The sequence below is a fragment of the Ahaetulla prasina genome, chromosome 8 (genome assembly GCF_028640845.1).
Source record: "Ahaetulla prasina isolate Xishuangbanna chromosome 8, ASM2864084v1, whole genome shotgun sequence".
NCBI classification, from domain to species: domain Eukaryota; kingdom Metazoa; phylum Chordata; class Lepidosauria; order Squamata; family Colubridae; genus Ahaetulla; species Ahaetulla prasina.
In genome coordinates, this window is record NC_080546.1 from 88472422 (window position 1) to 88485658 (window position 13237).

Consider the following 13237-nt stretch of genomic DNA (forward strand, 5'->3'; position numbering starts at 1 on the left):
ATCTGGCCCAAGAGTCATTCGAAATTCCTTCCATTTCCCTCATCCCAAACAGCCCATATCAAACATTCCTTTTCATGCCAGGTCGAGGCGTTCCTTACCTGTATGCCACCTCTGTCTTCATTGCCAGCCATCCCATCCACCTCATCCATTATGAGGACGTGCTTTGCGCTGACGGAACGTGACTCCCCTAAGGATGGAAACCAAAAGAAACAGCGCGGAAATTGGATAACGGACGGAGGAAGTAGCTGTAGAACTGCTGCTGCTGCTGTTTAAACGTGGAATTACAACGCAGGGGGTTGAAGCAGCAGTTCTGTCAATGAGGAATTCTTTATGGTCTTACACGCTTTGGCTGCCATTTTAATTCTGAACAGGGACCCCCCCGCCTCCATTTAGATTATCCAACTTTTAACAAAAAGCAAAAAACCGACAGCGATGAAGATACCTGAGCAGAATCCTTTGATGCTGGTGTTGTTCAGAGATTCGGCCACCACCTCTTTCAGGCTCTTCTTGCTGCGAGTGTCACTCGCGTTCAACTCCACGTAACTCACACCGAGTTCCTGATTTCGGTAAACAACGAGGACAACAGCATTGGGAGAGGACATAAATCCCATCTTTGCCCCACAGGCTAATTTTCACCGGCAGGCAAGAGTCCCATCCAGCCCTTTGGCACATTGCTCGTTTCATATTAGCAATGGGAAACTATTTAACAGTAACAAGAGTTGGAAGGGACCTTGGGGGGTCATCTAGTCCAACCCCCTGCTCACACAGGCAGAGATTCAAATACTCGGGATATTCTCCCTGTACTCAGGATTCAAACCGCTGAACTGCCGACCTTTCTGATCGACAAGCTCAGCGTCTTAGTACTAAGCCACCTAGCCAGGGTAAGTAGATTTAACTAGATTAAAGCAGGGGTGAAATGCTCCCGGTTTGGACTGGATCACCCGATCCGGTAGCGATGGCGGCAGATGGTTTGGAGAAAAAAAAAAGCAAAAATCTCTGTGTGTCTCTCCCCCCCCATGCCTAGCTGAGCCACATGTTCATCAGTTCTTTTTTGTTTTTTGTTTTACTTTTAAAAGCATTTTTTCTTTGGCTGAAAAAATGCTTTTAAAAGTAAAAAGAAAAAAGTTGGCCACGCCCACACAGTGACATTACTCCCCCCCAAGCCACACCCACAGAACCGGTAGTAACAATTTTTTCATTTCATCCCAGGATTAAAGCCACTTTGATTACTGAAAACAATCTCAAATTAAGCCACCAGCATTAATTGTGTCAGTGGAGAGACACAAAGGCAGTCTGAAACAACACTTGAAGCCTTCATCTTGGGTTCGCGATGGCGACAAACAAACCCACTTAATCGGATGTCCAGGCCCAGATGCTAATTTCTCAAATAATCCCATAATCTCAGTTAAGATTTGTAAGCCAATACGGGAGAGGGAAACCAAGAAAAATAATATATAATAAAAGGTAGACCACCTTTTAACGGTTGAAAAGCAGCGATGCAGATACTGGCGGGGACATTATACAGGTAGTCCCTGATTTAAAGTAGTTCATTTAGTGGCCGTTCAAAGTTACAACCGCACTGAAAAAATGTGATTTATGACCGTTTTGCACACTTATGACCGTTGCATAATCAAAATTCGGAGGCTTGGCAACTGACTCGTTTTATGATCCCGAGGGGGGGATCATGTGATCCCTTTCTGCCACCTTCCAACCAGCAAAGTCAAACCCAAACCAGCCGATTCTGTTGTGACCCAGGTTCCTGGGCTCGGATGATTCAGAAAGTGAGGGAGAAGACCTGGCAAGCCCTGCTTCTCTTGAGCCCATTCCCTCTCTGGCACCCACTCAAAGGGAGGAGGAGGGGCCGGCAAGACCTGATTCCCTGGAGCCTTCTTCTGATTTGGCAACGCCCAAAAACAGTTTTGGAGTGATGCAAGACTGTGCAGGCGTGAACAGGCGCGCGCAGCAGAAGCAGCGTTGGGATAAAGCCAAGTCATAATTGTCATGCAGTGACATCTGCAGAGACTATAAATAGGAGGCGGGACTTCCTGGTTTTTTGTCTTGGACAAAGCAATGAATTTGCGCGGGCAAACTGTATCAATGGAGGGAAGAATATATTCGTGAATAATTCTGGCCTTATCTATAATTTCCTCGTTATCTCCAGAAACTTGGTAGGCCCATTGGTAGACGTGGCCAGGACATCTATCTATGTAAATAAAAGGAGAAAAGAAGGCCTCTGACTGACTCTTTGCTGGGAGTATTGGGGGGAGGGAAACAGAACAGATTCTCTACCTTAACAAAGGCAAGGATTCACTTAACAACGGTGGCAAGAAAGTTCGTAAAATGGGGCCAAACATTTCTTAACAAACGCCTGTTAATTGTTCAGTCTCAAAAAAAAAAAAAAAAAAACCCCAAAACCCCACAACAACCACATTTCACGCAGATCAAATCTGCCACCTTTCCCTATCTGTGTGAAAACCCAACTCACCTGACAAACTAATGATGCTGTGGTCGTTTTCCCTACTCCCGGGGGCCCGGAAAGCAAAGCTGCTTTGGAATTAGCGCCGTCATCTTTGATTCCAGACTTACCGGATTTGACTGCGGAGAAAATGGAAAGGAACGTTTTAGCCGGTTATGGGACACGGCGAGAATGACAGGCGAAACCTAGGGTCATTCATTTAACGAAAAACCAAATTTTTCAGAGTATAAAATGCACCTTTCCCCCCCCCCCAAAAAAAAGAGGGTGAAAATCTGGATGCGTCTTATACTCCGAATGTAGCCCCACCCAGCTTCTCAAACTCAGGGATACGTCAACTCCCTGACCTCCGGACCTTCCGACGCGAGCTGAAGACATTTTTGTTCCATCGCGCAGGGCTGATTAGAGTTTTAATCTTTCTTAGCCAAATTGAATTAGTTTTTTAAAAATGTTTTTAATTTTTGTGATTGTTGTCTTACTTGGCTGTGAACCGCCCTGAGTCCTTCGGGAGAAGGGCGGTATATAAATTAAAATAAGAAAGAAAGAAAGAAAGAAAGAAAGAAAGAAAGAAAGAAAGAAAGAAAGAAAGAAAGAAAGAAAGAAACGGAGGTTTCAGAAACTGAAAAAAGCATCAGAAACGGAGCTTCAGAAAAGAAGCTCCCAAACAGAGCTTCAGAGGCTTTTTTCCTGAAGTTCTGTTTTGGAGGCTTTCAGAGGCAGAATTTTTTTTTTTTTTTCTGAAACGGGAGTTTCAGAGGCAGGAGAAAAAAAAAAAAAGCAAGGCACAGAGCTCACAACCAAGGAACCTGTTGCTAAAATTCACCTCTGGGAACAGCTATTCCGGAAGGCCAATCCACCTGCCAATCAGCGCTTTTCTTATTTTTCCTCCCCAAAAACTAAGGTGCGTTTTATACTCCGAAAAATACGGTAACCCCGATTACTTAGCAATTTCCATAGCCTCAGGAACATGCCGTTCAATGCTCTGTTAAGAGGCATCTGCTTGATTAAATGCAGCAAGGAAGAAGCTCGGCAGATATCCAGTTGTTACAATATCCTGTCTACAAGGTGCCACCAAGCCCAAAACAAAGATTAAGAGGCTGTGCCAGGATATCCGGGCATGGCGTTTTTAAGGACTTTTAGGCAAACCTGGAAGCAGTGACTCAAAAGCGTTTGATGTTTCTTCTGCTGGTGCTATTTTAACCACGGAATTAAACATGAATGTCTTAAGACTTTGATCTATCCTTTCGTAACACGAATCTAGTCTAGGCTCTTGTTGATATCATGCCATTTTAGGTTTGGGGAAGAATCTCGTATTTGAAATGCCTCCCATTTAACCAGCGTCTTAAGAGAGAAAAATGATCCACGCCAGTTTCGAGGATATTTTATTTTAATCAAGGGAAGCATCCAATCTAATTTTCCAGAAGCCTAGTTCATTTTCCTTTAATTTAGTGCTTGAGGGGGGGGAAAAAAGGATTTAAATAAATTTACAGCTGAAAGTCAATTGGTAAAATCCTGCTTTTGTAAGGTGCATTCCCCATTTGGTGAATGATGGTCCAGGTAATCCAACCTGCCCTACCCGTTACAGCGAATCAAGGTAACGGTAGTCCTCGACTTACAACCACAACGGAACCCCAAAATTTTCCATTGCTAAGTGAGTTTTGCCTCCATTTTACGACCTTTCTCGCCACAGTTGTTAAACGAATCCTTGCAGTTATTAAGAGAATCTGACTTCGCCCTGAACTTTGCTGGTCGGAAGGTCGCAAAAGGAGGATATCGCCTTGACCCCAGGAACACTGCAACCGTCGTAAACGCGAACCACTTGCCAAGCGGCTGAATCTGGATTGCGGGACTGCAAGAGCGCTCCGACGGTCGCAAGGGGGAAGAACGAGCTTACGTCCCATTTTTCTGTGCCAAACGGTCGCTAGCCAAATGGTTGTTAAGTCGAGGACTACTCAAAAAAAAAAAAGAGATCACGCGCCAGAAAAATACAAATTACCCTGTTTGTCTTCCGAAGAATTCTTCTGCCAGTTTTTAAGCCAACGCAAGAGTTTATTAGCGCAGCTCTGCTCGCCTTGTTGCCCGATGATGGTCTTGAGAGACGTGGGCTTGTATTTGTCCACCCACAATAACACTTCCCCTCCTTTCTGATTAGTTTCGTGAACGGAGCTCTTCTTCTCCTTGGGAACTTGCTTCTTCCCCTCCTCCTCCTCCTCCTCCAGGAAGTCCAGCCCTCTCCTTACTGCCCCGGCTTCCTGTTTGATGGATTTAAAAGGCTCCGTGTTTTCCGCAATGAGGGTTTTCTTTTGGGAGTCGGAGTCCGGCTTTGCGGGACTTGGTTTCCTTTTGTGGGCTTTCGTTTCCGGGGACGTTTTTTCGACCTTGGGCTTTGTTCTCTTGGCCTTCCAAAAAGAAAAGGAAAGAAAAATAAGACATCGTAAACCGTGGAACGCAACAGCTCGGACTCGTGTATAGGATCAAGCCAAAACCAAACATGTCATTTTTAGTGCTGGGCATAAACCCAATCATTGCAGAAAATTTGAGAAATTGTGGAATTCTTTGGGAGCCAATTAGGGGGTTCAGTCAATTATATTATTCATGCCAAGCCAAAGGAAATTCTTCTCATTTCTTTTGGCAACTCCCAGATTTATTCTGGTTCGTAATTGTTTAGTTTATAGAGGAGGACTAGTTAACTGTTCTCTACACACTGGAGAGACTATTAACACAGAGGTAGCCAACCTTGGCCACTTTGAGACCTGTAGACTTCAACTCCCAGAATTCCCTGGCCAGCCATGCTGGGGAATTCTGGGAGTTGGAAGTCCACAGGTCTTAAAATGGCCAAGATTGGACAACCCTGCTATAATAGAATTCCCTTATGGAAAATGTACATTTTAAATTCTTGTTTAGGTTACTTGTTTGGCACAGACATTCTTTGCTTCCAAAGTTCTCAGATTTTATCCAGCATGAATTCATTTCTAAACTGGCATGATCTTTCTTTTGTTTCCCCTCCCGTATCCGAAACATTTTACCAAGATTTAGGAAGAAGGGAACAAGTCTAAGCCTATGTCCCATCTCCCCTGCTTTTATTTTTATTTTATTTTATTTTATTTTATTTGATTTATTTTATTTTATTTGATGTATACCTTGCTCTTCTGCCTTGGCACAAGCACGTAAAAATGAGCTTCAATAGCTCCATCCATGCCTGGCTTTCATTTCGCCAGGTAATCTTTCATTCAACCCATGAACAAACTTGGGTAGCCTTCAAGAAACCAACTGCATGAAATTAAGACGGTAACGAGCCATGCAGCGATATTTTCCACAGCCTCAACGCCCTGGTTGCTCATTACCACCTAATTTCATGTAGTTGGCTTCCTGGTTTAACACAGACTTTGAAGGACAAAAGGGATACGTAGGATGGAACCTCTGGGATGCTACAAGTCAACAGCCAGGGTGTCCAATAATCCCGGAGCAACACAAATAGGTCCAGTGTGGTGGGTCCACACCGTGTTCAAAGCGCCTTCCCTGCTTCCAGCCCAAATATCTTCATATCCCTTCTTTCCACAGTTGCATTTAAGCAAATCCCCTCGGCAGCACGTGGAAAGAGAGAAGTTTACTCTTCCCATTTCTTCCCGATGTAGTAGATTCTCCTCACCTTCTCCAGCAAATAGGGAAGCCCGGCCATCTTGGCATAACCTCTCAGTCAATGGCAGCCATCCTTCCCCGCCTCCCTAAAGTACAGGTCTTTTCCTGGCTGTCAATCATCCTCCCTTGACATAATTTGTAGGGATGGCAGGAAGTAGGCATGTCGAGCCAGGAATCGCTCCCAAGGGGTACCAACCTCTGTTTCAGCTGCTATTTCATACTTGGATCTCCTGCCTGGAGTATTTCGTATCAGGTCAAACAAGCCATCTTCATCGATAATTTTCGTCCCTAAAGCCGATGCCTGCCAGCAAAATTCAGATCGAGGCGAAGTCATATTTCTACAGTGGCTTATGTGTCAAAACATTTGGCATAACAAGAAATCGGCTGACCTATTCTCCAAAGCACCGGAAGGCAGTTCCAAAAGGGGCTTTTTTGTCAAGAGGCAACTGGGCTTTCTGGTTTTTCTTTGAAGGCGTTTTCCCTTCTCATCCAAGAAGCTTCATCCGTTCTGAAAGAAGGGAAGTTCTTCATTCAGCAACGGAAGAAGCTTCTTGGATGGAGAAGCGAAACGTCTCCAGAAAGCAGAAAGTCCAGTTGCCTCTTGACAAAAAAAGCCCCTTTGGGACAACCATGACCTGGATGACTGAGAATCTCCGTAGACACCTGAGGGCAGGACAAGAAACGACGGGTGGAAATTAATCAAGGAGAAAAGCAACCTGGAACTAAGAAGAAATTTCCCGACAGTTAGAGCAATTAATCAGTGGAACAACTTGCCTCCAGAAGTTGTGAATGCTCCATCACTGGAGGTTTTTAAGAGAGATCGGAGAGCTATTTGTCTTAAATGATGTAGGGTCTCCTGCCTGAGCAGAGGGTTGGACTACAAGACCTCCAAGGTCCCTTCCAACTGTTACGGAAAGGAGGAAGATCTCCTAGTTCAGGGGTCTGCAAACTTGGCTCTTTTAAGACTTGTGGACTTCAAATCCCAGTTCCTCAGCCAGCTGGCTTTGCTGGCTGAGGAACTCTGGGAGTTGAAGTCCACAAGTCTTAAAAGAGCCAAGTTTGCAGACTCCTGTCCTAGTTATACAAGCAAAACGTCTCTGCAACCAAACAGGTTCTACTGAACTGTCCCAGCAGGTGGAGATATGGGGTCAGAGGGCACTAACTAGGCTCAAGGAAGGAACCCAAACCCGAAGGACCCTGTTGTCTGCCTATCCCAATGACTTACCTTGTCACACTTGGACATGCCACAGTCACGCCCTTTAACAAGGTAATTGGTCTTCTTGCTGATGTTTCCGGTGACTTTCCCCCCGTAGCGCTCAATCAGAGACTTGGCTTCATCCCGTTCAATCGATTCCAAGATTCCAGTAATCACAAACGTCATGCCTTCCAAGCAATTTTCACCACCCTAAACAAAATAAATAAATAAATGAATAGAATAGAATAGAATAGAATTTTTTATTGGCCAAGTGTGATTGGACACACAAGGAATTTTTCTTGGTGCATACGCTCTCCGTGTACATAAAAGAAAAGATACGTTCATCAAGGTACAACATTTACAACACAATTGACGGTCAATATATCAATATAAATCATAAGGATTGCCATAAATACCAGAGGCAAAAAAAAACACCAAAAACCCAACATATAGGGATGATCAGAAGGATTAAGTTTATGGTGTTAACCAGCTGCAAAGCCTAGAGGCATCTGAGAAGATTAATCAGAGCTGCTTTCTTGGCTCAATTTTTTTTTTTTTTTAGACTCACTTGGGGTATTTCTTTCGAGCCGAGGGCCTTCGGGCCTTCTCGATTGAGGAAGCTTCGGTAGGCCGTGTAATTTGTCCGCTTCTTTTCAGCAGAGTCCTCGGGACTGATGGACTTCAAAAGACAAAGCAAAAGTCCAGTTGCATAGGGGATATTTTTCAAATTCTGCTTGGGTCAATCTTGGCAAAGGAGGTTGCATGATCCATGCAGACTTTAAGAGGCCGGGGAGAAAACCTCCTTTTAAAATTCTACATTCAACATTTTCCCACCCCACCCCGAAGTATTTTAACACCAGGGATGTCCCACTTTGGCAACGTTAAGACTTGTGGACATCAACTTGGACTCTGGTGGCTCAACAGGCTAATGCAGTCTGTTATTAACAGCAGCTGCTTGCAATTATTGCAGGTTCAAGTCCCACCAGGCCCAAGGTTGACTCAGCCTTCCATCCTTTATAAGGTAGGTAAAATGAGGACCCAGATTGTTGGGGGCAATAAGTTGACTTTGTATATAATATACAAATGGATGAAGACTATTGCTTGACATAGTGTAAGCCGCCCTGAGTCTTTGAAGAAGGGCGGGATATAAATGCAAATAATAAAAAAAAAAAACTTCCACAATTCTGGGAGTTGAAGTCCACACGTCTTAAAAAGTTGCCAAGGTTGGACACCCCTGGATTACACAAAAGAGACTTAATGAATGTGCTTTTTCACCTGCAGCAGAGTTCACGTTTGAGCCTTTACTGTTCTTACATGGACTCCTCTCTAAGCAATTATACATTTATCCACGTGGATCTAATATGCCTTCCACATACACCGCACCCACCTCTCGTCTTTTACTGCTCCTATTTGACATCCTAGTCTTCCTTCATTGCATTTATTTTCACTGGCTTTGTCAGCAAAATAATAGCCTGGGCCAGCCTCCTTTCTTAGCCTTCTCCTACATTATCCTATTGTGGTCATTGTTTAGAGACGGAGTAAAATAGAACTCACCTGGGCCAAATTCACCTAAAGCAGAACTCTCAAAAGCTTAATAAATAAACTCTGTTGCTGTTGCACACAGTGCTTCTGTCTTTGTCCAGTAAAGCAGTTTTTATCATCTTGCGATGTAAAACTTTTGCTCCCTGCTAAGTTGTTTAGTATATCGGCCAAAACCTCCTGGACTGCGCCCGTTTGAGAAAGCAACTTCTGGATTTGCCATGGAGAGCCGCTCCACAAAGAATGGCACGATCCAGGAGAAAAGGCTGCTGTGAAAAAGATCACAGCCAAGCAATAGTGCCATTTTATAAAGCTCTAGTTAAGATCACACTCGGAATATACTGCATCCAGCTTTGGTCACCCCAATACAAAAAAAAAAAAAAAATGATGGTTGAGATTTTTGGAAAGAGTTCAGAGAAGAGCAAGAGAGATGATTAGGAGCCTAGACGACTATCATAGATGAAGAACGATTGCAGGAACTGGATATACATAGTTTTGGGAAAAGAAGGACCAAGGGTGACATGATAGCATCCTTCCAATATTTGAGAGGCTGCCATGAAGAAGTGTGTGTGTGTGTGTGTGTGGGCCTCCCCCCTCAACGGACACAGTCATGATGTACAAGGAGATGGAACAGCCCTGCAGGGTTTCAACAGGGACATGGAGAAATAGAAATAGAGACCTTTCAGAGCCCCCAAAAACAAAGCTAATATCCCAATTCCTGTGTAATATACTATATAACCTAGGACATGAATACAAGCGAAGTGCAGTGGTTGTACTTCAGTGTTGTCTTTCTCTGCTGGTAAAGCAGAACTTAAAACCTGCTGCTCAATTTCTTTCAGTTCTACAGAAATACGTATCGATAGAAGAGAATATTTGTGCCTCGGGGTTAAACTGTGGGGTCCTTTGTGCTCTCCGAGCTTGGCGGTTTTCTTGCAAACATTTCATTACCAAACTAGGTAGCATCATGAGTGCTAGGAGCGAATGTATAGAATATTTAAAAAAAAAAAAAAAAACCCCCACCAAATCCCTCCTTTTCTCACACTGATGAGGTACCTAATTGGGTCATAAAACGTCTGCCAAAAAAACCCCCAAAAAAACACCACACCAGGCTCAGAGAGCACCAAAGCCCCACAAACAATCATGATTAATGATCATACCAACCAAAAATCTTTCCTCGGGATGCTTCTCAGACCTACCTTGGGTTGTTCGGGAGAAACCTTCACCTTTGTCGGTGTCTTAGTTTTGGGCGAAATGGTTTTTCCTGCTGGAGTTACAGTTCCTTTCCGGAGGTTTTCTCCTTTTGAGGTCCCGTTTTCGGTTTTGATAGCCTCTGCTTGTTGCTTGAGTGGAGTTGACCTGGTGGAAGTCTTGGACGAACCCCTTTTATTCCCCCAATCCACCTCCTCCTTCGTAGCAGAAGATTCTGGGCGAGGATTGGACACCCTGACACTTTCGGAGCGAATCTGATCCTTTGTGGAATAAGCTTGAGAATCGAAGGCGGAAGCGGGAAGTTTCCCTACAGAGAGAACGATGGTTTTAAGCAGGGGTCCCCAAACTTGGCGACTTTTAAGACTTGTGGACTTCAACTCCCAGAATTCCCCAGCCAACCATGCTGGCTGGGGAATTCTGGGAGTTGAAGTCCACAAGTCTTAAAGTCGCCAAGTTTGGAGATCCCTGGTTTTAAGGATAAGTGGAGGTGACACAGAACCTAACAAAGCCTTTAAAAAAAAAAAAAAAGGCCATTACCTTTGTGAGCCTGTTTATTTTTTTCTGCTTCGCCCGATTTTGACTGCTGAAATTCGTCTTTTCGAGGCTACAAGAATAAACAGGCACTGTGTCTTGATTTTTATTTTAGTATATCGTTGGGATGAGGTTACTATTGGCAACAATTTCAGAACATTTTTACATGCAGGCCAGCCAAGGGATACTTGTTTTTCCCTCCCCGCCACAAACCATCCAAGCCAAACATTCAACATTCGATTTGTCACACTGGTTTCCCTCGTATGAAGCAGATCCAGAGCAAGTAACGGGATTTAATCCCGATACGAAGTCTCTTCATCAGACCTGGTGGGCGAACTGGTAGTAGTGGAGGCGGCGGGAAGCTCCGCCCACCCGCCTGGATCTCGTCAAGTTGTGTTTTTGACGCTCTGCGGCGCACTCTCATTTACGAATTAGTGAATACCACCACTGAGGGGGAAGAGGAAAATAGCCTGAAGTTTCAACTTCACTCATCGCATGTCGCACATCGGTTAGAGCAGGGGTCTCCAACTTTGGCAATTTTAAGCCTGGAGGACTTCAACTCCCAGAATACCCCCAGCCAGCAAAGCTGGCTTAACGTTGCCAAGGTTGGAGACCCTTGAGTTAGAGTATACAGCAATCAAGATTAGAAAACCGTTTACTTTACCAAGCCATTATTTCTCCACTTACCTTTTTCTTTCTGGGCGTTTCATCCAACATAGCCAACGTTTGTGCAAATTCCTCGTCTTCGTGCAATTGTCTTTCCCGCTGCAAAGAGTGCAAAACGTATTGTGAAATTGCCCGTTTCCACCCGCTGCTGCTGGATAGAAAAAGGAGACCGTCTCTGACTACCCCTCTCCTTACTCTGGAATATTGGGGGTGTGGGAAGGGGGAGGAATCTCAGCACGCCCCAAAGAATTCTGGGAAACCCTTTTGCTCTCGAGTAGGGAGGGCTTGTGAGTGGGGAGGCTCATTGGAAAGGCGTTGGGAAAAGAATCGGGGGCCCCATTTTTTTCCTTCCTGGATCTCATTTAATTCAATGGGCTACAGCAGGACTCTCCAGACTTGGCAACGTTAATACCTGTGGGATTCAACTCTTCATTCAGCCAAGCTGGGCTGGGGAATTCTGGGAGCTGAAGTCCAGAAGTTGCCAAGTTCGGAGACTCCTGGGCTAGAATAGGAGTGGGCGACAATGGCTCTTTTTATGACCTGTGGTCTTCATCTCCCAGCCAGCCAGGACCTTCAAGAACGTTCAACAAGTTCCTGCCTGGCTCAGGAATTCTGGGAATTGAAGCTATTTTCTATAGACACTATAGACCAATGATGGCAAACCTTTTGGCTGTCGCGGACCAAAAGCGGGGGGAGAGCAGAGGGTTGCATACATGGGTGGCCACACCCATAATACAATCCCCCTCGCCCCCTGGGCATTTGCACACAACTCTCCCATGCCCCCGTTTTGGGCCTAGCAGGCCTCCTTGAAGCCTCTGGAGGCCAGAAATGGCCCGTTTCCACACTTCTGGTAGGCCTGTTTTTTGCCCTCCCCAGGCTCCAGAGGCTTTCCTGGAGCCTGGGGAAGGAAAAACGGCCTCCCCTAGCCCTCCGGAGGCCCTCCAAAGACCAGAAACCACCCGTTTCCGGACTTCTGGAAGACCCATTTTCCACCCTTAGCTGGCATCCAAACAGGCCGCGTAAAGACTCTTGGGAGGGGAGGGGTAGCGTGGGCGGTGTCAGCCGAAAATCAGCTGGCTGACAGGGCCACGCATGTGCGGTGGAGGTGACCTAAGGCAATGGCTCGCATGCCCACAGAGACGGCTCCGCATGCCACCTGTGGCAGCGTGCGATAGGTTCGCCATCACGGCTAAAGATACTGGGTGGAGGAAGATAAGGTAAAGGTAAAGGTCCCCCTTGCACATACGTGCTAGTCCTTGCCGACTCTAGGGGGCGGTGCTCATCTCCGTTTCAAAGCCAAAGAGCCAGCGCTGCCCAAAGACATCTCCGTGGTCATGTGGCCAGCATGACTCAATGCCAAAGGCGCACGGAACGCGGTTCCCTTCCCACCAAAGGTGGTCCCTATTTTTTCTACTTGCATTTTTACGTGCTTTCGAACTGCTAGGTTGGCAGAAGCTGGGACAAGTCACGGGAGCTCACCCCGTTACACGGCAGCACTAGGGATTCGAACCGCTGAGCTGCCGACCTTTCGATCGACAAGCTCAACGTCCTAGCCCCTGAGCCACCGCGTCCCCCCGGAGGAAGATATCCCATCTTATTTGGAATCAATCAAGAGAGATTTAAGTTTAGTAACGTTGGAAGAGATTGGGGTATGGAATGAAGGCCACACACCCTTCATAGACATGAATAAACTAACAGAGTTCTGAAATTCAATTATTTCCTGGCGCAAATACAAAACCAGATCCGATTTTCAATGATTCAGTTGAACACAGTGAGAAAAAATGAGTCAATTGTTTTCTTCATTTTGCCTCGACACAATACTACATCCTGCTGTTGTTATTATTATTTTTGAGGAAAACTAACCTGTTTTCCCCAATTGGCACTGGGAACATTACCCAAATCTAATCTTCAGCCAAGAATAACATCAAAACTTGCCTCCCCACACAACTGTGATATATAACATTATTAGCAAAAATCCCAGAGGC

At 45.3% G+C, this 13237-nt stretch overlaps 1 protein-coding gene across 2 annotated transcripts in view; it reads right to left on the bottom strand.

Moving 5' to 3' along the window:
- Positions 1–13237, bottom strand: part of RFC1 (replication factor C subunit 1) — a 50694-nt gene that overhangs the window by 15751 nt on the left and 21706 nt on the right. For both annotated transcript variants that reach the window (XM_058192541.1, XM_058192540.1), the window contains 10 exons: positions 11274–11351; positions 10593–10659; positions 10043–10362; positions 7876–7986; positions 7338–7517; positions 6309–6413; positions 4470–4872; positions 2486–2595; positions 443–557; positions 99–187 (listed from right to left, as the gene is read on the bottom strand). In XM_058192541.1, coding sequence (XP_058048524.1) covers positions 99–187; positions 443–557; positions 2486–2595; positions 4470–4872; positions 6309–6413; positions 7338–7517; positions 7876–7986; positions 10043–10362; positions 10593–10659; positions 11274–11351 — 1578 coding nt within the window. The remainder of the gene's footprint in view (positions 1–98; positions 188–442; positions 558–2485; positions 2596–4469; positions 4873–6308; positions 6414–7337; positions 7518–7875; positions 7987–10042; positions 10363–10592; positions 10660–11273; positions 11352–13237) is intronic.